This window comes from Watersipora subatra, chromosome 8 (genome assembly GCF_963576615.1).
Source record: "Watersipora subatra chromosome 8, tzWatSuba1.1, whole genome shotgun sequence".
Lineage (NCBI taxonomy): Eukaryota > Metazoa > Bryozoa > Gymnolaemata > Cheilostomatida > Watersiporidae > Watersipora > Watersipora subatra.
In genome coordinates, this window is record NC_088715.1 from 51,710,207 (window position 1) to 51,733,225 (window position 23,019).

Genomic DNA, 23,019 nt, shown 5'->3' on the forward strand with positions numbered 1-23,019 from the left:
AAGCTTCAAAAACGATCTCAAATGATAAACAAATGACTACACATTCTAATAAAATATATTAAAATCTTGTGTAACTTTATTTTTAAAAGCTTGACCTTTTGACCTTTTTCTTTTATTTCTGTAGAGTTTTGAGAAAACTCTAAAAACACCGGATTGTGAGAGTTAGATTAAGATGCACTGATGTAGTGAGCCGTTTAGAAGTTTATTGACAAGTTGATTCTCGTTATATCTCACCACACCGTGAAATCTAAAAGATTATAAATTCATGAGTGTGTGTTCACATTACTAGTTACAGATAGTGATTAAAACATAGCAAATCTTAACAAAAGCAATAATAGTGAAGCAAATATTGCAATTCTATAATAATTCAGTATTACTTTGATAAACTGACCTTGCCTCCGTTCCCACAATCCTGATTAAGAGTATATTAAGGCTTGTATAGCTTTGTTCAGGTTAGACTATAATTTTACATCTTGTTGATTGTGCTACTGTACAGCAACTGCCTAGGTAAAATTTCTGTGGGTGGTTATCATTCGATCGTTAACTGGCATGGCGGGAAAAGAAAATGCTATTATTGCTGACTTTGATTAAAACATGTTGACACATCCTAGTGTGGATGACTTTTGTGGCTCAGACAGAATGAGTATGAAGAAGTTAATTGCTTGCGGATGTTTTCATAATCTATTCGGGATGAGTGATGTGCCATTGGTGATGTGTATGAATGAAATCTATTTATATTGTCAAAGGTAACCGGTTCTTGATTTAATTTTATTTTACACTCCCACCAAATTTATTTGTTAAATTTATTATTGGTTTTACTTGACTGCAACAACAATAGGCTCTTTTGCTCTTATGCGTTATAGCATACTATTACTACTTACTTGGATAACATAATAACTAACTCAAGTGTTACTACTACTACTACATGGATAACATAAAGATAACTAACCAACGTCAATCTAGGCTTTCAAAACTACAACCACTTTTGTGATCGGTCGATTCAGCACTGTTGCCTGCTGTATAGGCCTGCCATTTCGGTCAATGAGTCTGTTCCCCAAGGTTACCTCAACTGTTCGCACAAGACCATCCTTACCCGCTACTGCATTTGATACACGTCCAATTCTCCAATCACATCTTGCCATGTTATCATCCTGAATCATTACTATGTCATCGACTGACATGTTTTCCTTCTTCTGAGTCCATTTTTGCCTTTTCATTATCATGTTCAAGTATTCATTTTTCCATGTCCTCCAGAACTCGTTGGCAATCACTTGGGAGTGCTTCCATCTTCTCCTACCGTAAACATCGTCAGACTCGAATGTTCCTGGCGGGGGGGCAACTAAGGGGGTAACCTTGCCATTCAGGAGCAGGTTGGGAGTCACAACAGGATCATTAGCATCAGTGATTTTGGTACCTGTTAATGGCCGGCTGTTGATGATGTTTGTAACTTCATAAAATGCAGTGCGCAGTGTTTTCGCATCTACCATTTTGAATTGCATTCTCATACCATTGAGGATGTCTCTAGCTGTTCTTATCATGCGTTCCGTTACCCCACCTTGGTGGCTAGCAGTGGGTGTGTTGAAGTGAAACTCAATTCTGTTCTGTTCCAAATATCCTTTCATTTGTGAGTTGTTCACGCATGATTCTTTGGCCAGTTCATTTCGCATACCAACGAAGTTGGTGCCGTTGTCAACAGTCATGGACTGAATTGGTCCTCGCAGAGCCATGAAGCATCTCATCGCCTGAATGAGACAATCTGTTGTCATTTCCTCTAGCAGTTCTATGTGGACTGCTCTGGTGTAGAAACAGGTTATCAACAGCCCCCAGCGTTTCACTTCGCTTCTTCTCTCTTTTATGTAGAATGGTCCGAAGACATCTGCCCCGATATGAGTGAAAGGCGCAGCCCTCTCTAGCCGTTCGTTTGGTACATTTCCCATGTACTGCATGGCAAGCTTGCCTCGAAGGCGCTTACATCCCACACAGTTGTTAAGAACACTCTTCACATTGGCTGGTCCGTTGATCAGCCAGTATCCATTTCCTCTCACAGCTCCTAAGGTGCTGCGGAACCCCATATGATAAACCTTTTCGTGGTAGTGTCTTGTTATCAAGGTACTGAGATGGCTATGCTTTGGGATTATGATCGGCTTGTTCCAGATGTTTGAGATTGTTCTCCCACCAACACGGAGTATGTTCTTGTCATCTATTTGGGGGTTAAGATTTTTCAAGGACTCTTCTCCCACCATGCTAGGATACGCTTCCTGTTGTACTACTCCAATTATGAAGTTTTCTGCATTTAAAAGATCATCTGGGCTGATTGACGGTTTTCGCCATATTCTTGTGGTTTTGGCTTCTGCTTTCCTATTCTTGTATTCGGTGATCACTTTCTTGAGCAATGCTAGGCTTTTGATAAGAGTCGTCCACCTGCTAAACTTGGTGAATTTGCTTGCCAGGGTGGTTGTTTTAGTTGTTACTAGAGAAGTGATACTTCGGATTTCAGGATCGTCTGCTTGAAGTGAGGTGTTCACCGTGTGTTCTCTTATGTACTTGTTGATGTCATTCTGTTTGAGGAAGGCGGGACCTGTGAGCCATGTTTCCATTTGTACTTGCTCTGCCATACAGCCTCTCGATGTGAGATCTGCAGGGTTATCCTTCGTGGATACCTTTTTCCACTGACTTGCGTCTGACGAATTTCTGATCTCTGCGACTCTATTAGCCACATACACGTGAAACCGTTTGGCTTCATTATGGATGTAACCTAGAGTTATGGTCGAGTCTGTCCAATAGAATTCTTTATCTATTGGTAGCTTAAGCTCCTTTCTCAGCAGGTTGGCTAGCCTGCAGGCCGTAACCGCTCCTTGTAACTCGAGTCGAGGGATTGTAGTCACTTTCTTTAAGGGAGCCACTCTCGACTTTGACATGATGAGGTGGCACACAATTTCTCCTTCTGCAGTCGTGTACCGCAGGTATGAGCAGGCACCGTAACCTTGACTGCTCGCATCACTGAAATGGTGTAACTGGATTGTTTTAATGTTTCCCGGAGGTTTCAGACAGCGCTTGATGCTGAAGTTGGCTAGTTTTCCTATGTCATCTAGCCAGTCTCTCCACTCTCTCATGTCGCCAGGTTCTAGCAACTGATCCCATTCCAAGTCTGCAGCTGTGACTCTTTGTAGGATGAGTTTGCCTTTTAAAATGAGTGGTGATATCAGGCCCATCGGGTCATAGATTTGTGCAATTTTGGAAAGCACGTTTCTCTTCGTGATCATAGCGTTGTTGGTTTCTGGGGCTGAAAAGTGGAAGGAGTCGGACTCTAAATTCCATTCCATCCCGAGGGTTCTTTCGTTAGGAAGCTGTTCTTCGAAGATGTTGATGTTTTTTATTTGCTCGCTCCTTTCTGATTCAGGTATAGCCAAAAGTACAGTTTTCCTGTTGGAGTTGAACTTGTGTAGTCTGATATTTGCTTTGGTGCAGATCTTAACTGCATTAGTGATTAGATCAATGGCTTGTTCCTCAGTGCTCACACTGGTTACGCCATCGTCTACGTAGAACTCCTCTTTTAAGAACTTTGCAGCATGTTGGTGTTCCTCTTTGTAGTCGTCAGCTATTCGGCGCAATCCGTATGTTGCTACACCGGGGGAGCTCGCGGCACCAAACAGATGTTTGGTCATCCGGTAGTCCTTGATCTTTCCATTCTTGCCAGTCCATAGGAATCTGAGAAAGTCTCGGTCAGGCCTATCAACAATGAAGTTGAGAAACATTTGCTGGATATCGCACGTGATCGCTACAGGTTCTCTCCGAAAGCGTAGCAAGATTCCAAGCAAGGAATTAAGATTGTCAGGCCCGCTTAACAGCTCATCATTTAGAGCTACTCCCTTAAACTTTGCGCTTGCATCAAATACCACTCTCAACTTACCTTTTCTTTTGTGTCTCACGCCAAAGTGTGGTAGGAACCATACTTTACCTGATTCTGTTGTGCTTGGTGCTTCTTCCGCGTGTCCTGAGTCAATCAGATCCTGCATAAAATTGTTGTATTCACCTTGGTAGCTTGCATCAGCGTTGAATTTCTTCAGGAGTCCTTTGAAGCGTTGCTCAGCTTGAGCTCGGTTGTTGGGTAATGTTGGAGGTGCAGTGAAGGGTAAAGGCATTATGTAGTTGCCACTTCTGTCTACCTCCGTTCTCTGTTCCATGATTTTCAGGAACCGAATGTCTTGTTGCGAAAGTTTGTCATCTGATTCGGCATCCTTGAAATCTTGCTCCAGTAGGTCCATGATTTCCTTGCCTGCTGAAGTCATGTATGCTTTCCGGTTTACTGGCAGTATCGGCTCACGTCCCCCACACATGGTCCAACCGAATAATGTTTTCACTGCAAAAGGCTCACCTTTGGTGCTCGTACGAGTTTCCAGTGGCTGAATGACCTCGGTGTAATTCATTCCAATCAGCAGCCCAATTGGTATGTCTAACAATGGTGGCATATGTTTGGCTATATCGGACATGTGTCGAAATCGTTTGGCCTGCTCGGGTGATGGTAATTGACTCTTGTCACACTGGATGTTTCTTTTGTAGGCGTTTATGGTAGCTGAACTGTCATTCATAAAACCTGTTAGGTGGAGATTGTCGTATCTCTCTATATCTGATGTCTGTTGTCCATTCATTGTGTGGATAGTAACATTGGGCTCTATAACACTTACCTTTGCTTCTAACCTCTTTAGAACTTGAGGGGATGCGTAGCAGGCATCCGACATGTTGTCTAATAGTGCGTAGACTAACATTGATTTTCCAGACGGTACCGACATCTTAACTGGTATGGCCATAGTTGTGAGTCCATTAGTTGTAGTTGTAGCCAACACGGTTTTTGTGGTGTTGCCGGGTGGTTCACTCTTCGGGTTTGTTTCGTTCGGTAGTACTTGTACTCTCTGAGTACCGCTGTTAGTTGTGGCTGGTGGATTTGGTTGAGTTTGAGTAATTTCTTTTCTAGGTTTGAAGTTCGGGTCGTGGTGGACTGTAGCATGACTTTTTCCACAGACGCTGCATTTCAGCTTGGTTGCACACTCTTTGTAAAGGTGTCCTGGACGAACGCATTTGAAACAGAGGCTGAGCTGTCTGATGGTTGAACTCTTTTCTGCCTTGGGAAGTCTCTGCAGTTTACGGCATTCGCTAACCTGATGGTTATCTAACTTGCAATGAACGCATCCTTTATCGATAGCTGTTGAGAATGTATTCCTAGATTGACCAGGTCCTTTCAGTCGCTTATCTGGTAGTTTTGTTTTGGAGTTGAATCCTCTTGCTAGTGGAAGTTGTCCTATCTTTGCTTCTTCTTTTACGAAGCTGCAGAACTCCTTAAAGGTTGGGTAGCGGTAATAGCTTTCTTCAGTTTTGGCTACTATTCTTGCCCACTTCCACTTTAGGCGTACTGGTAGTTTTCTGCACATCTTTTCATTTTCGCTGTAATCATCCAACACTCTCAAGGAATGGACTGAACTCTGGGCACTCAGCAAGTGGCCTAAGAAGTCACTAAATTCTAGTAAAGTTTTTCCATCATCGGATACACTCGGCCACTTGGAAAGCTGGTCTCTAAAACTCCTCGCTAAGATGTGCTCGTTTCCATATCTTTCTTTCAAAAGTTGTCGCGCTGCAGCATACGCATGTTCTGTGTTTGACATGAAATGTCCTTCGATAGCTTTCTTAGCCTCGCCACCTGTAAACTTCTTGAGGTAACGAAGTCGTTCTACTCCATCAATTCTCTCGTTACGTAGGTACATGTCGAAATCTACTTCCCAGTCCTTGAACTGTAATAGGTCTCCTTTGAATACATCTGGCTCAATGCTTCGTTTTCGTATGGCAGATGCTAAAACATCAGCTAGTTTGTCCATTGGATCTGTCCGGTTGTTTGTGCTTGTGCTAGGACTAGGAGCTTTAATTTCTCTTTGATGCAGTCTTTCGCTGGATTGTTGTATTGCCTGTTGAGGGCGGAGATCAGGCTCACTTTGTGGAGTCGGCTGAAACTGCAAAGCATTTTCTTGATGTTGTTCTGAGTGATCTTCAGCTGCTTCCTGGTTGTGTACACTACCTTCGGAGTGTTGCTGTTCTGAGCTTTGTTCTTCTGCATTTGGTGATGCAGCTGGTAGTTCGTGTCCATACATTCTTCTTTGATTACTCTCATCTGTTAGTTCTTGAAATAGTCTTGCGTTTTGGTTAATTTCTTCGTTTAGGTTTCTCATCATCTCGGCCTGCCTTTCTTCTTCTTGTTCTTCGAGTGCATCAATATCTTTATCTATGCTGTCTCTAAAAAACTTCATTTGAGCGAGCACCTGGGTGTACGTGGTTTGAAGGGATTTGGGAAGCTTGCCTTCATCATTTTCATGGAGTGTCAGCAGCTCCTGGTATGTGCCAAGAATTTCCTTAGCCTGGTCACCCAATGCATCGTGAATGTCATAAAGCAAGTCGAGAGAAATCTCTTGAGACAACTTCTGTTGAGAGACCTTGATAAGTCTGTATGCAGAACTAACCAGTTTTGTGAGCTTAGTACTTAACTGGTAAATATGGCTTTCCGTAGCCTTAAGACCTGAACCAACATTTCTGCGCTCTCGCTTACGCGTCATATTTTCTGCAGCCATAGCTGTGGAGTTGTTAGTAGGGTTATCAACAACAGATTCTGTCACTACAGTGCTACTACTATTATTGGTGGGTTTATCAAGAACGGGTTCAGAATTTTCAGCATTAATTTGTTGTTCAAGTTCTGCAATAGCCTCTGTTTCATGGCTCGACAGATCAGCAATGGCATTATCACTCAAATCATTTACTGGACTAGACATTTTAAGACCGTATAGATACCTATTTTAGCAATGTTTATCTTTCACGCTTGTTTATGCCGTAGGATTTGTCAACAATCAAATGTGTTCAGCTTACACGCAGGGGTGGTTGCCAGTTAACTTTCGAATGATTTACAATATGAGGCAATTTTAAAACTCACATGCACAAATATTTACGCTCTTATAAAAACTATAAATGAAAAGAATAATGTTGATATCGAGAATTGTTAGTAATTGCAATATGACAGACAAATTAAAGCAATTACACAGGTTATCTAGCGTAGAAAGAAATGAGTGCCTATATTGACAGTTGAATTCGTTGCACTATGCTATGAATTAGTTATACACGTGTGTCAAATGTTCACTGTTTCTTGTTTACTTAGCTGCTTGAGTAGACTGCTGCTGGATTGCTTCATTCATTCCCTTCTGCTGGCTTGTCCTTGTGGTTGATGAGCTGGCTGGGTTCCTCCGTCCGCTGTACTATTTATAGCTGCTGCTATCTAGCTGATTTCCTCGTGAGGTGTGGTAACGGAGGTTATTATGTGGTGTGGTTTGATTATGCGTGCGCGACTATGTCTGTTACTAGTTGTAGCACTATGCTATGATGATTCGTATAATGTTCGGGTTAGTTCAGCGTATGCGTATGGCACAACAGGTTTACAGTTTCTTCAGGTTAATTTGATCAGACTTGCTTGATCAAAGTTCAGGTTATTTGTGCATGTACAGCACAACAGGTTAACAGTTTCTTCAGGTTAATTTGATCAGACTTGCTTGATCAAAGTTCAGGTTATTTGTGCATGTACAGCACAACAGGTTAACAGTTTACAGGTTGGGTTGATCAGGTTGATCAGGTTGGTTTGATCGGTGAATCGGGTTACGCACTCCTCTAGTTTAGGTGTACAGGTTAGTCTGCGCTTGTATTGCACAGCAAGTTGCCTCTCCTCCGTAGATTCGAGAGTTCACTAATAGTTCGTCTCTTGACGGAATGCCGGATTTCCCTTACTGATTGTTTGACTCTTGACGGAAAACCAGATTTCACTGTAGAGTTTTGAGAAAACTCTAAAAACACCGGATTGTGAGAGTTAGATTAAGATGCACTGATGTAGTGAGCCGTTTAGAAGTTTATTGACAAGTTGATTCTCGTTATATCTCACCACACCGTGAAATCTAAAAGATTATAAATTCATGAGTGTGTGTTCACATTACTAGTTACAGATAGTGATTAAAACATAGCAAATCTTAACAAAAGCAATAATAGTGAAGCAAATATTGCAATTCTATAATAATTCAGTATTACTTTGATAAACTGACCTTGCCTCCGTTCCCACAATCCTGATTAAGAGTATATTAAGGCTTGTATAGCTTTGTTCAGGTTAGACTATAATTTTACATCTTGTTGATTGTGCTACTGTACAGCAACTGCCTAGGTAAAATTTCTGTGGGTGGTTATCATTCGATCGTTAACTGGCATGGCGGGAAAAGAAAATGCTATTATTGCTGACTTTGATTAAAACATGTTGACACATCCTAGTGTGGATGACTTTTGTGGCTCAGACAGAATGAGTATGAAGAAGTTAATTGCTTGCGGATGTTTTCATAATCTATTCGGGATGAGTGATGTGCCATTGGTGATGTGTATGAATGAAATCTATTTATATTGTCAAAGGTAACCGGTTCTTGATTTAATTTTATTTTACAATTTCCATGACTGATGTCTTGCAATGCTCAAAACCAATCTGCACGCTTTTTCCTATAATTTTGTCAATTGTTTTTCTGTTTATCTTTTTGAAACCGAAAACCTAAGCTAAAAACAAACAGTTTTTATAATAGATTGTCTGTCATATGTCGTATAACCTGTTGTCTTTTCATATCCTTAAAAATTTAAAAGTCTTTTATCTCATTAAATATTTCATAATATGTTGTGTTATTACCTAATTTAAAAGTAAGCCAATCAAAGTATATGCGGTAACATTAGTACAATAGAACGAATAGAATTCCTTGAAACTGTCTAGCCAAATTAGGCAGCCGTTATATTTTTTGGCTTTGTAAGAAAGCTTTTATTTATACATAGTCTAAAATAAATAAGGATTTATCATAGAATTTGGCAAATGATGTACCCTAGGACACTTATGTATTCGTGTCACCTAACTTTCGCATTTTCGCGCAGTCATCCTCTTGCGAAAATTTCATGAGCGAAAACGTGAAATTAAATAGCTTTGTTCATTGGTAGTCACAAAAAAATCGTCATATTAGAAACGCAGGTAACCTTTGTGTGTGGTTGGGCTCATTGAGCAATTTTTGCTAAACTCATTATAGTTAATACGCCGACTGAGCAGCGTGGCAAAGCAAATTGAGATAACAAGTTCTTTTGGAAAAGCATGCCGGTATTCCCTGGTTGCAAATTGGGGCAGCTAATATTAGGCGACTAGTTATGAGCATCTGGGGGCTTGGAGGGGCAGTATCAGCCCCCTCAACAAGTTTATTTCATGTAGGGCCTCAACTGGGCATCTCATGTGAAGTTTTAAAAGATTTTATCGGAAAGTATAAACATTTTTTCTATTATTTGAGATTTGTTTGTTTTAGGTGATGTGACTGCCAGGACGATTTCAGATTAAAATAGGCTAAACATGACTGCAGTTGAAGTGCTCAGAAAAAAGACATCTTTTTTCTTTTTAGTGTTTTAACAAAGATCGATTTGGCTGATTTTATTTTAAGTTCATTCGAAGGTTTTTACTCTTTCGTTGGGGCATTGTCAAACAAATGTTTGGTAAAACTTGGCCTTTTGCAAACCTTTATAAAAGTCGTTAACAAAAATATTTTGCAGATCGTGATAATAATGACGCCCAAGAACTATTAAAAGTTAACGTTTATCTCTATGGCTTGGAATAAAGTGATATTCTACAGCGATAAAAACCAAAAACCGTTCCCGTAGCCGTTGGGCAAATAACTGTTCGAGTTAATGACGTTGAGGTCGAGTTATCTAAAGCAGTTTATTATTGCGTGGGAATGGATAAAATTTTACATTTTATCCGATGGCGAGTTCTCTGAGTTTAAATATACGTAACCGCCAAAAATTCCTAAAAAGTTGGGGCGGCTCAGCCGGCCAGCCGCCCCAGGGAATACGGGCCTGTGGAAAAGCCAAGACAAACGAGGAAGATGATGATATTAGTTTAGCCACTGAATTTGTAACTGATGAGGATGAAAGTCTGGTGGGAAAGTCATAAAATTAAATAATAATTATTGTAGCAATGAATTTTATTACCAACCAAAAACAATAACAACCTTGAGCCATGGCCACCGCGTGCTATAAATACTTGAGATCAAATATTGGTGCCACATCAGTCACGGCGGCAAGGACCTAGACGTCATTGATAGTTCAAGAAACAATTAGCAGCAAGCGATCAAGTTGCATTGTCGATATCACCCACACATTTCCACCCACGGTTCACAAATACAAACTAGCCCCAAATTGAAAATTTTTTACTATTGAAGTGGACCTGAGGAATCTAATTATGTTTGTTTTACAGCATTTATTTTCACATCACTATATTTTCGCACTCATCAGATCCGCGAAATTAAGTTGCAGCGAAATTTTACTCTGTACGCTACTCACAAAACTAAATACTAGCGGAATATAAATGTCCTAGGGTATGTTTGTTTTACTGCATTTATTTTCACATGCATTTGGGGGGGGGGAATCGTCCTTCAAGAAAATTGCAGGAAAACCGACTCTTGAGTCTTCCGGGAGTAGCAAAAACAAGACTTGCAAAGCTATACTCCTCAGTTCAATGCTTATGGTTGTGGTGAAATTATTTATGAAAGGGAATAAAAAAACATGGTGTATCCTACTTGTGGTATTTTAGGAATTTCTCCTTGATGTCAATGCGGCTCAAGTGCATAACAATAACAAAGATGTAATGCATTTACTATGGTAAACTTGGCAACATTTAGGGTGACTTGTGGAATTCGCCCTTCAAGAAAAATTCAAATCAGCAAAAATGTAAACAATATGGAGAACCCCAGAATTCCCAATGTTTATGACACTGTTGAAGGACACAAAGATTTTGTACATACACTGCAGACTGTGGGAAAACTACAAAAACATGGAAACAATGTGCTCATAATATTTCAAACTTGTCTTGCTGCAATAGGCTGCTGATCAAAGTTTATTAGTGGAATTCTAACTATTACAGAAATAAAATTTCAAAGTGTTCATTTTAACTTTAAATTGATTTTACAGGAAAACCAAATATATAACAAATAATAAAAAATATATAACAAATAATAAAAAATATATAACAAATAATAAAAAATTCAAAAAATAGAGACAGAAAAAACAGCATTGTTAGAATTAATGAAAGCTATTGGTTGATTTAAAACCTTGCTAGATCTTAGGTTTTCTTATGGAGAGTGTTAATGTCAGATGCATTTCTAGTTTGGAAGATATTTTGAAGTCACTGAAAACAGGCTTCTTTGCTTCCAAAGAGAAGCATCAGAAGGCGGAGGCGTTAAGAGACCCTCTTCCTTTCTCCCATACAGAAACTTCACCTCCTCATCCCACCTTCTTTTTCTAAAATATATTAATTCATATGCCTGTCAGTAGGAATTAGACAACTAGCAGCAGAGGCATGGAATTTTCCACTGTTGACCTTTATGCAATTCATTCACACCAGATCGGTGTAAATAACTAAAGTACACTGCAAACGCTGCTGGCTTTAAAATCTGCTTATTTGGCTTCTTTGGCAAAGTTTCAGTGTTGGCAAGTGCAGCAATGAAATGCTGGTTGTCTGACAGCCAAATTATTTTGGCAGGTTGTACATTTTTCCACAATAAACCCTCTTCGACATCTGGCAGCACCATATTGAACTATGGTCAAGTGATAGATTAGCCTAGGTAAAACAAAATCATAAGGCCCAAGAAATTGGGTTATGTGACCGTATTTTAAATGCTATTTTGCTACATTTCAGATTATTATTTGTGAAGTTATCTATCTTTCAATAGTGACTAATTCAGATATTTTGCTAAGCATAATCACAAAAGCATCCCTAAGGAAAGCACCACTTACATTTAAACACTGTCAGCTTCAAACCCTAGGTCCACTAACCACATCACATTTGTGATTTGAGCACTCTGAAGTCAGCACATTAACTTTCATCAAGTCTGTGAGGCACCTAGTTGTTTCATGGCAGGAAGTCAACGCTCATTGATAATGGGATTTATCTCCCTTGCCGGCTCTGAGCTGCACTGATGAGGCTTCAATAACCAAAACAGTAGTGTCTGTAGCAAGAGTATATATATATATATATATATATATATATATATATATATATATATATATATATATATATATATATATATATATATATATATATATGTCGCAGGTGTTGTGTATAGAAGTCTATGTGAAGAGTATGGCCTTAATAAACCACAACACTGGTGGGAAGCTCCTGGTAAGGTCAATGAAAATGACCGCGCTAAGATTCTCTGGGACTTCTACATCGAACTGACAAGCATGTCCTAGCAAACCAACCAGATATAGTGGAGGTAGACAAGGAGAACAAAAGAGCTACTATAATAGATATAGCAGTACCCAATGACTACAATATAGCCAGCAAAGAAAAAGAAAAGGTAGAAAAATATCTCCCTCTTGGAGAAGAAATTGAAAAATGCTGGAATGTAAGAACGACTGTAATCCCAGTAGTCATTGGGGCACTGGGCGCAATAACACCGACGCATAAAATGTGGCTTGCCCAAATACCAACAGCAATCAACTCAGGTGAGTTGCAGAAAAGTGCGCTATTGGGAACAGCTAAGATCTTGAGACGAGTGCTCAAACTCCCAGGTCTCTGGTAGGAGACCTGAGTTAAAGCAGAATTTACCACCCATACGGGGTATCCGGGGTGAGGAAACAATTTTTTTATATATATATATATATATACTGTATATATACTGCTATATACTTTTAGCCTATACTTTATTGTATATATATATATATATATATATATATATATATATATATATATATATATATATATAAACAATAAAGTATAGGCTAAAAGTCAGCATAAAGTGCTCGATACTAAAGTAGAGCTTATTATAAATTTAGTAAGAAATTTATTAAAATTTGACTAAGCAAAAAATTACTAAAAGTTTCGTATTACACAAAAGGTGTGTAACACTCATCAGATAAAATGCTTAGTGAGGACTATACACAAGATTCTGCATTAGCTGGTAAGCTGAAATAAAAGCTCAGGTATTAACCCATTCAGGACTAATTAGTTATTGGTTGACTGCTCCCCCAGCCTAATTAATTTTTCACTAGCCTTACAATTAAAATAGAGCTACACACAATTGAGTATAACTAGAGTTCTTTTCAAAATAATCTTGATTTGTTTTTGCAGCTTAACAAAGACATTCCAGGCTACAATTTGATATAAATTGTTGTGCACCTTTACAAATTCTACTAACCACAATTTCTAATAATTCTGTGAACTTTTTTTTGATCAAAATTGTTTTTTATGTTTCATAGCAGCTCACAAGCAGTTTTTTGGTACTGACATTGTTGGACCTATGTTAGATTGATAGCAAACTTTATCAGCAGCAAATAAAAAAAGATTTCTCAATTTCAAGCAATAGAACAGGTGTTACTAGCTTCTAACCAACACTACGTCACTGACAGTTTTATCAATTATATAATCAAACAATTTGTTAATTTATATTGAAATGCATTGCAGAGGTTATTATGAATATATTATGCATAAAAAAGATACTCAAGTTACCAGCTAACAGACAATCAATCACCAGCAAAAAAATAGGTGTAAAATACAGTAAAATATATTGTAAAAAATACAGTAAAAATGAATATGCATGAAAACGAAACAATATATACATGTATAATATGGGTGTGTTCATAAAAAAATGATGACACGGTGAGAGTTATTTGATGCCAACTACACATGCATATTTGCTCCCATTATAAGTTAGTTGATGCAGTATTCATCAGATATTGGTGTTGAAGCCCTATGCTCATCATCAACGGCATCATCACTCACAAGCCCTTGACTGTCTTCACCTTCATGTAGCAAATATGATCGGTAGTAAGCAACCTATTTGCTTTCAAACTTCTCGTACAGCCTAGAGAAAAAATTGTGCTTTAGTAGCTTTTCAGGGTAAATACCTGATAACAAATTGAAAATAAGTAGTCTACTGCAGCTAACAATTGGTAATACAAATTGCAAATATTTTTTGCTACTGTAGATATAAACACAGAAAGTCATGAAGATGATTACTGTGGTAAGTGTCCCCTATCAACCAATATTAGAGCCTAGTGGTTGGGGCTAGTTCATAGTAGATGTTGAGGTTGAGAACTATATGATTGACTAATTGTGGGTTGAACAATTGGAAATAAATAAAATAAGAAATTTTTATTATCTTGTAGTTCTACAAGGAAATCATAAAACTATTATTTATTATGGAGTAATAGAGTGATGATTTCATGCTGCAAAAAGATCTAAATTTTATTGGATTGAAAATGTTATAATCATGTGTATCATGAAAAAATCCATATCTTACACTGTTAGAATAAAGTTTGTTAGAAATTCACAAGAAAAATTTCGGCTTTTTATCGTTTTTTTTTCGGTAAAATTCTATAAATAGCCACATGAAACTTACCTTCTTCCATCAGAAAATTCTCAACCTCTTCTTGAACATTACTTTTGTTGCTATTTTCTTCCCCTGAGCTGATTACCGCATCTAATTCACTTAAAAATTTTGCCATCGTTTGGATAAACCTTTTCCAAAATGGCGATCAACAAATTTTCAAACCAGTTGATATCTATCACATAATTTGTTAGTTAAAACTTTCTTGTCCAATCACATGTTTGGTATCAAAATGATGCCCAGACTCTTAAACCTCGTTTTGTGAATGAATAAAACCGATGCACCTAAACAGCTAAGCAATAGAGCAAATCAAAGTTTAACCCGAAAACTTCGGGAACGGGCCCTGGAGAGCACAACTCTTCCCGAAGTGATCGGGAACGGTCCTGAAAGGGTTAAAAGCTAGATGGATAAGATCTATTATGTAATGCTATTCCGTAAAAGGTGTTTCTTAGCATGTCTACATGTAGATATTAGTTCACTACGTTTGTTAAGAGTTGCCTTCTCAGGTCTGTAAATGATGAAATATTTTTCTAATGTACATAATCTGCAAATTCCGGTGCTTTTAGAGTATGGCTTGGCGTGTGATAAAATCTTCCAGGCTATGTTGTAGTCAGTGCCGCTTTCCTTGAGTTCCCATATGTGGCTGCTTAGCTCGGTAGAGTAGCGTTTAGAAATGTCCTTGAATGTGGATTTGTGAAGGTTATATCTAGCTTTGAAGCTGTTTTCGGTTAGCCCTACATATGTGGCTGCAGGTTTATTGTTATCGGTGGTTGTTACGCTTGCCTGGTATATCACTGATTTTGCTAGGCAATTGTCTGGTAACGGGCAGGTGTTCTTATTCCTGCAATTGCAGCCAGGATTAATTGTTTCTTGATGGTTCAGTGACAGCAGCCTCTGATTGTGAGAGTTGATAGCCTGTTTCACATTGTTCATGCAGCTATAGCTTAATTTTATAATACTTCTGTTAAAGATTTTGTGTAGCTTGTGGTCAGTAGAGAATTCTTCATCGATTAATTTAAAGAAAGTTTTCCCGATGTTGTAAATCTTTAACAGAAGTATTATAAAATTAAGCTATAGCTGCATGAACAATGTGAAACAGGCTATCAACTCTCACAATCAGAGGCTGCTGTCACTGAACCATCAAGAAACAACTAATCCTGGCTGCAATTGCAGGAATAAGAACACCTGCCCGTTACCAGACAATTGCCTAGCAAAATCAGTGATATACCAGGCAAGCGTAACAACCACCGATAACAATAAACCTGCAGCCACATATGTAGGGCTAACCGAAAACAGCTTCAAAGCTAAATATAACCTTCACAAATCCACATTCAAGGACATTTCTAAACGCTACTCTACCGAGCTAAGCAGCCACATATGGGAACTCAAGGAAAGCGGCACTGACTACAACATAGCCTGGAAGATTTTATCACACGCCAAGCCATACTCTAAAAGCACCGGAATTTGCAGATTATGTACATTAGAAAAATATTTCATCATTTACAGACCTGAGAAGGCAACTCTTAACAAACGTAGTGAACTAATATCTACATGTAGACATGCTAAGAAACACCTTTTACGAAATAGCATTACATAATAGATCTTATCCATCTAGCTTTTAATACCTGAGCTTTTATTTCAGCTTACCAGCTAATGCAGAATCTTGTGTATAGTCCTCACTAAGCATTTTATCTGATGAGTGTTACACACCTTTTGTGTAATACGAAACTTTTAGTAATTTTTTGCTTAGTCAAATTTTAATAAATTTCTTACCAAATATATATATATATATATATATATATATATATATGTATATGTATATGTATATATATATAAATTGTTTCCTCACCCTGGATACCCGTATGGGTGGTAAATTCTGCTCTAACTCGGGTCTCCTACCAGAGAACTGGGAGTTTGTGCACTCGCCTCAAGATCTTAGCTGTTCCCAATAGCGCACTTTTCTGCAACTCACCTGAGTTGATTGTTGTTGGTATTTGGGCAAGCCACATTTTATGCGCGGTGTTATTGCGCCCATTGACTCAATGACTACTGGGATTACAGTTGTTCTTACATTCCAGCATTTTTCAATCTCTTCTCCAAGAGGGAGATATTTTTCTACATTTTCTTTTTCTTTGCTGGCTATATTGTAGTCATTGGGTACTGCTATATCTATTATAGTAGCCCTCTTGTTCTCCTTGTCTACCACCACTATATCTGGTTGGTTTGCTAGGACATGCTTGTCAGTTTGGATGTAGAAGTCCCAGAGAATCTTAGCGCGGTCATTTTCATTGACCTTACCAGGAGCTTCCCACCAGTGTTGTGGTTTATTAAGGACATACTCTTCACATAGACTTCTATACACAACACCTGCGACACGATTATGCCGCTCAGTGTATGCGTTTCCTGCTAGCTGCTTGCATCCACTGATGATGTGTTGGATGGTCTCAGGTGCATCTTTGCACATTCTGCATCTAGGATCGTCTCTAGTGTGATAGATTTTCGTTTGGAGTTGCCTTGTTAGGAGCACTTGCTCCTGGGCTGCCATGATTAGCGACTCTGTATTGGCCGTTAGGTTTCCTTTGTTCAGCCACATATATGTCTAGTGGAGATCGCCAACCTTAGATATTTGTTGGTGGTAAGCACCATGAAGAGGTTTCGTGTGCCAGTCAATTTCCTCATCATCAGGGCATAGGTCCGTTGTAAGAGCAGCCGATTGAAATTCAGCTAGCAACTTATCTGAAATGGCCATAGAGGCTGCATATGCTTTGATGCTTTGCTCCTCTTTCACTGTCTGCTGTACACTTTTGAATCCAGTATACAGTCAAACATGGATAACTCGAACTTCAAGGGACCGAGCAAAAGTGTTCGAATTATCAGAGCGTTCAAGTTATCAGAGCACTGTCACAAGTCCATGTATTTACTTATTTATTAGTAGATACATGTACATATGCAAACTATAACATAAATCAAAAGCACAAATGGCTTGTCTCAAATTAAATGCTTCTAATGTAAAGTTTAAAACGTTTTTATCAAAAAGTATAGAGATTTTTCTATCACTGGAGATTGGTTTGTTGTTTGAGGTGATGTTATTGCCAGGACGTTTTTCAGATTGACATTGGCAAAACTTGATCGCTGTTGAAATGCTCAAAAGAAAAGACATTTTTTTCTTTTGGGGTTTTACCCACAATCAATTTTGCCGTTTTTTCTTGGAGTTTATGCAAAGATTATCTTACTTTACCTGGGATTCGTTAAGAGCAACACTCTGAGGCAGTTCAATTAGAAGCTTTACGAGGTTTTACGTACATTCTATATCACTCACGTTTTTTTAATAGATACTTATTGAATGTACACACGTATTCTGTGTTTAGGTCAAACGATGAATAGTTTTTGTAGCTCAGACAACGTTAAAGTTTAATTACAACAATTTTTAAGACGTTTTAAACATTCAACATTCCGACGTTGATTCAGCACGGAATCAACGTCAGAAAACTATTCATCACGGGCTAGCCGGGTCACGCACTCAAGGATTTTCGCCACGCACATACAAAACAAAAACAACATGCGATTTTTGTTTTGTATGTGCGTGGCGAAAATCCTTGCGCGTGACCCGGCTAGCCCGTGCTACTCATCGTATAGCAGTATAAATCAAATTTCACCAAACCTTTAGAAAAGTCGTTGACAAAAATATTTGGCCGATGGTGGTAATAACGACGCTTATGAATTACGAAAAGATGAAGTTTACCTCTATGGCTTTGAATAAAGTGATTTTCTAAAGCGATAACAACCGTTTCGGTAGCCGTTGAGCAAAAAAACAGTTCGAATTAACAGTGTTGAGTTCGAGTTATCTATAGCAATTTATCATTACGTGGGAACGGACCAAAGGAAATGTTCGAATTAACCATGTGTTCAAGCTATCCGTGGACGAGTTATCCATGTTTGACTGTATATATATATGTATATATATAGCCTAATATTTAGTATACAACTTCTCATGGTCTTGACATGTTTTATGGTATTGTTCATGCTTATTATGGCTGCAGTTTTGAGGTTTTGATTACAAGTTGATAGCTGCAGACTAGTTTGCACTCAACACAATAAGTTGCTCAGCGAGTATGCTCAAGTCAAAGTAGAAATATTATAATAATTATGGTATATTTTTGCAAAATTAAAAAGAATACGCTTGCGCATACTTTTAATTTCCATTAAATAAATAATAAATATAATATACAATAAAACACGGAAAATAAATATAAACTGTATAAAGATATAAAACAATGTTAAATAAAACAATTTTACCAGTTTGTAGGTAGACCAATAACTTATTTAAAGTATATGTAACAAATATGTTCAACAGGGTGTATATATGCGGGTTCATGTGAATACTGCAAATATAAAGGTTTCCTAAGATACTTTATAGAGTTTTTAAATTAATGATAAATAGAAAAAAGTGAAGTCACTGTGGGAAAGGTACTCAATCTTAAGGTAGTAACCTGGTAAAAATAATTTAGTTAGTTTGAGTGTGAAAAGCTAGTGGAATGCTGCTAATAGGGTAGTTGAGATGAGTTTAAACTTTTAACCTCTTCTTTCTTGTCTGGCTCTTCTTCTTTCCTGTCTTGCTCTTTGTCTTTCTTCTTTTTCTCGCTGCCTTAATTCTCTTAAATCATCTCTGCAACTGTGAAAGTATAAAAAGGTTGTAATAAAATGCTTTTTTAATAAAATAATTATTTTTGACATAATTGAGCAGATTACATAAACTTGGGTTGTAAGAAAAACCGATTACTTTGGTTGGCCGAGTAGAAAAAAATTCAGAAAAGAGCTTATGCATATTTGAAACTTACTCAGGATTATGCCAGTTGGTACACGGGTGGTCAAGAGTTGGGTCAAAAACGGGCACATCAGCTGGATCTACTTCTGGTACAGCGCAATGACTTCCACAATACCAAATCATACAAAGTTCTCCGGCCTCTTGGTCACACTGACTTGGGTGTATACAAAGTATCTACAATAAGAAAAATTTTCTCCTGTTGAAATAACTTTGCACCATTTTTTAGCTAACTTGAATTAACAACAATTTCTAAAGGTTGCTCACATTTTTAATTTTGAGTATGGTTTTGCAGTTTTCGTATTGTTTTCATTACAACAAATCAGGATATCATTGACAGCCCCAAATTGAAGCACATAACTTTCAATTTTGTTGGTTAAAAACAGTTAGAAGTTTAGCTCAACTCATTGATTTCCTTATTTGGTACTATAAATATTTTTCTAATAATATTACTGAGCCAATTGGAAATTCAATGGTTTTACAGCGACTCACCTTAAACGAACATCTTCCAGCGTCAATAAAGAACCTCTTTGACCTTGCCAAGGATGTATCACTGTTTTCGGCAGGAGCTACAAGAATAGATGGAATATTTAGAAGGTTGAATATAGAAGAATGAGTGTTTTCAATATATGAAATGTTGTGTACCACAAACAGGGACATATTAGTGAGCATGAACTAAGAGTCTAAAATGATAAATCCACATTAATCTTTGCACTCTCAAAGATTGAGCAGATAAGCTAGACGAGAGTTTGAATAAATTTAGAGTACTAACGGATAGAAAATCTACTCACCAGATTCTACAATAGACATTGCTGTAACAACCACAATCATAGACAATAGCACATCTGTTGAAAGTAAAGATTTCATGCTGTTCATATACAGGTAACTGTATAAGTAATAAGTAGTCGTTTGCTGTCACCACAAGCTAATGAATATAAGCATACGAGGCAATCTTTTTATACCCAATCAACTCAGTTGTCAGCCAGCCAATAGAAACTCTACAATATAAACGCAAAGACTATCTAGCTGCCAATTTATTATTCAGAAAAAATAACTTCCTGTGAAAGCTTCCCAAAACAGAGAATTACTTGTTGGTTTAGCGTATTAGCACGGCACTACTCAAATGACTCAATGGTAGGCGTAACCAGGATGAATTATTCTTTCTTACCATTTACTTATAGAAGCAAGTTTAGTTTATTCTAACTACAAGGACTGATTGAAGTGAACCCTTACACTTTTGAGGATGTCCTTTATCATGACTAGTCCACTTACCAGTCCCGCGCGCTGTGAGAGATCATCATGAGTAATCAGTATATGGAGAATTACCCACGAAACTATTGGGTCTCCCCAGTGATGTAATGGTAGTGCGCTATTCTTTGAAAGTTACATCCAGTTCAATTCTCATGCGAGGCAATCTTTTTTCTAAGCGCTATAGGCATGGCTACGGACAGGTGTACGAACACTGCTCTTATTATAGTAAAGGTTGTATCGTCACACGAAAGCTTTGTCATATCTTTTCTTTTTTTGATGTTAAAGTGGCTAGCATCTTCTCATTTATCAAACAAATTTATTTTGGATCAGTGTGGCTTAGTGTATAATTTGAGGCTAGTGCATTGATTAGAAGTTCTCAAAACATTTTTGGCAGTCGGCAGTGGCAGTCGGAGTGGCAGTTAGCCAACATTACCGGAAAGAAGGGAGGAGATTGGCACAGGTAGGTATTTTAATATTCGAAGACTAGGATAACAAGACGTTTGTTTTTCTTTGTAGTGTATGGCGCCATCTTGAAGTTTTGACAAGTTTTGTTGTGAATAGATTCAGCTCCTGAAGTGTTTGTTTTGTGGTAAAACAGTGCATTGCCAATGAGCCAGGTAGCTCATTACTAGTTGCTATGTTTTACTAGTAACTTTTTATGAATGAGGTAAAACTTTGATGGTAAGTCAGCTACCTGAGAGGGCTGAGGTCATGTCATATGTCGTGTTATGTCATGTCATGTCATGTCATGTCATGTCATGTCATGTCATGTCATGTCATGTCATGTCATGTCATGTCATGTCATGTCATGTCATGTCATGTCATGTCATGTCATGTCATGTCATGTCATGTCATGTCATGTCATGTCATGTCATGTCATACTTCTTAGCCAATTAGCAGAAGTTTCTATTCCAATCTCAGGTATATTCTCATTTACAAACAAGCAACTTGATATTTCTTTGAAGTCTGTAACTAATTATAGTGATGGAATTTTGTGTCCAATAAAATATCTGGAATGCAAGTAAACCCTGATACGATATACGTCGCTAGCACAAGTGACTGGATCACAAGGCTATCGGCGGTGAAATAGGAACATACATGCCGAGTACTAAATGTAGTTGCCGGTGGTCAACGCAAGAGCTTAGCGCTGTTCTACTTTCGCGCAGAGCCACCGGCGAAAGTTTTCCGAAATTCGCTGTGCTGGTGAAGGTCAGCACTTTCGAAACTGCATAGTGAGCGGCCACTTTTATGCGATCATTAGCGGCTCAGTTTTAGGGGAACATAAGCCACCAAGCCTTGCACCGCAAGTGTTTTACTGTGCAAGATTACCAGAGGATTCTCACAGCCAATTAGGAACCACGGTTAAATTTAAACTTTCATCAAACTTCACGTTTTAAACAAGTTTATTAAGCAACATCGGAGATTGTAAATGCATGCAAAAAGTTATAGGATTTTGTTTTTGTGTCATATAGTTTTTCATTAAGATTAAATTTGTATATAACCTAAGCCCAAGACAATCTTAAAATTAGCATATCACTGTTTCATGTCTAGAAAGGTACTAATGAGTTGAATAAATAGAAATTGAAAAATAAAAATAATTCATTAGCTCTAATTAGACAACTGGGAACAATTAGAGATTTGTACTATTAAGCTATGTTTTCAGAAAAAATTATTAAAAAACAATGTTATCCATTGATATGTGAGCACTATTGCTTATTTTTTTAATTTCATTTTGAAACTGTAAGAAAATTGTGTGTAATTTGATTACAAATGTTTCATCAATTTTAAAAATACTGCTACAGAGATATGTTGTCAGACTATAAAAAGAATGAAGTCAAGCTCAAAAGTTTGCATAACGAGTTGGCGTTATGGTTTCCATGAGAAGTGAGTAGATATTTTTATGTTTATGAGTGCAATAGCAAAATGAAAGGTGTTGTCAAACTTTTAGATCATTGAATCAGGCAAAATTAAATTCCATAAAACTATGTATTATTATTATTATTTAAAAAGTAGCTAAAACTCTACTCCTTTTAAGAGCTTTGGAAAAATAGAAACTTTTGAAGTTTTTTGTTAGCCAAGTCCTACTTTTTTAGTCTTTTTAAGTTGATGAAATGTAAAAAATTGCAATGAAATTGTAAGAGTTACAATCATATTGAATAAATTTTTTAAATGGTATTTTGATTTTATGCTTTTGATGGTTATATTCACGAAGTCATCAGAAACATTGCCAAACAAAAGTCCATTGAAGAAACTGCTAAAAAGGTATGCGACATATCAAGAATTCATAAAAAATTGAGTTTACTTAAAAATTTTTTATGTTTTGAGTTGTCAGTTTGTCATAATAGGCTTGCTGATTCTCTGCAACTTTGTTTCAAATAATTGCATTTCAATATATTTTAAAGTACAGCAACTCGGTAAGAAAAAAGAAATATTTAACTGACTGAGCAAAGTATAAAATAGCATTTAATAAAATTATTTGAA

At 37.6% G+C, this 23,019-nt stretch overlaps 3 protein-coding genes across 3 annotated transcripts; all 3 read right to left on the reverse strand.

Moving 5' to 3' along the window:
* Positions 1-959: 959 nt before the first annotated feature.
* LOC137402696 (uncharacterized) lies at positions 960-3,323 on the reverse strand. Its single transcript, XM_068089202.1, has 2 exons — positions 3,162-3,323; positions 960-2,144 (listed from the first exon to the last, which is right to left on the reverse strand). Exons 1-2 carry the CDS (start codon positions 3,321-3,323, stop codon positions 960-962), a joined length of 1,347 nt encoding a protein of 448 aa, XP_067945303.1.
* A 50-nt stretch (positions 3,324-3,373) lies between these two features.
* LOC137402697 (uncharacterized) lies at positions 3,374-6,809 on the reverse strand. Its single transcript, XM_068089203.1, has 2 exons — positions 3,477-6,809; positions 3,374-3,391 (listed from the first exon to the last, which is right to left on the reverse strand). Exons 1-2 carry the CDS (start codon positions 6,807-6,809, stop codon positions 3,374-3,376), a joined length of 3,351 nt encoding a protein of 1,116 aa, XP_067945304.1.
* Positions 6,810-18,629: 11,820 nt separating this feature from the next.
* On the reverse strand, positions 18,630-20,200 carry LOC137402065 (uncharacterized). Its single transcript, XM_068088535.1, has 4 exons — positions 20,079-20,200; positions 19,780-19,856; positions 19,304-19,464; positions 18,630-19,137 (listed from the first exon to the last, which is right to left on the reverse strand). The coding sequence occupies exons 1-4, from the start codon at positions 20,161-20,163 to the stop codon at positions 19,038-19,040; spliced, it is 423 nt and encodes a 140-aa protein (XP_067944636.1). The 5' UTR covers positions 20,164-20,200; the 3' UTR covers positions 18,630-19,037.
* Between the last annotated feature and the right edge of the window lie 2,819 nt (positions 20,201-23,019).

What these genes read in the sequence shown, in the direction of transcription:
- LOC137402697 (XM_068089203.1), bottom strand. Translation starts at nt 6,809, where the DNA reads ATGTCTAGTCCAGTAAATGATTTGAGTGATAATGCCATTGCTGATCTG.
- LOC137402065 (XM_068088535.1), bottom strand. Translation starts at nt 20,163, where the DNA reads ATGAACAGCATGAAATCTTTACTTTCAACAGATGTGCTATTGTCTATG. An exon ending in AATGTCTATTGTAGAATCTG is followed by an intron (nt 19,857 to 20,078) that starts GTGAGTAGATTT and finishes CTATTCTTGTAG; the next exon opens with CTCCTGCCGAAAACAGTGAT. An exon ending in ACCAACTGGCATAATCCTGA is followed by an intron (nt 19,138 to 19,303) that starts GTAAGTTTCAAA and finishes ATACTTTCACAG; the next exon opens with TTGCAGAGATGATTTAAGAG.
- LOC137402696 (XM_068089202.1), bottom strand. Translation starts at nt 3,323, where the DNA reads ATGGAATGGAATTTAGAGTCCGACTCCTTCCACTTTTCAGCCCCAGAA. An exon ending in GCAAACTCATCCTACAAAGA is followed by an intron (nt 2,145 to 3,161) that starts GTCACAGCTGCA and finishes ATCTGGAACAAG; the next exon opens with CCGATCATAATCCCAAAGCA.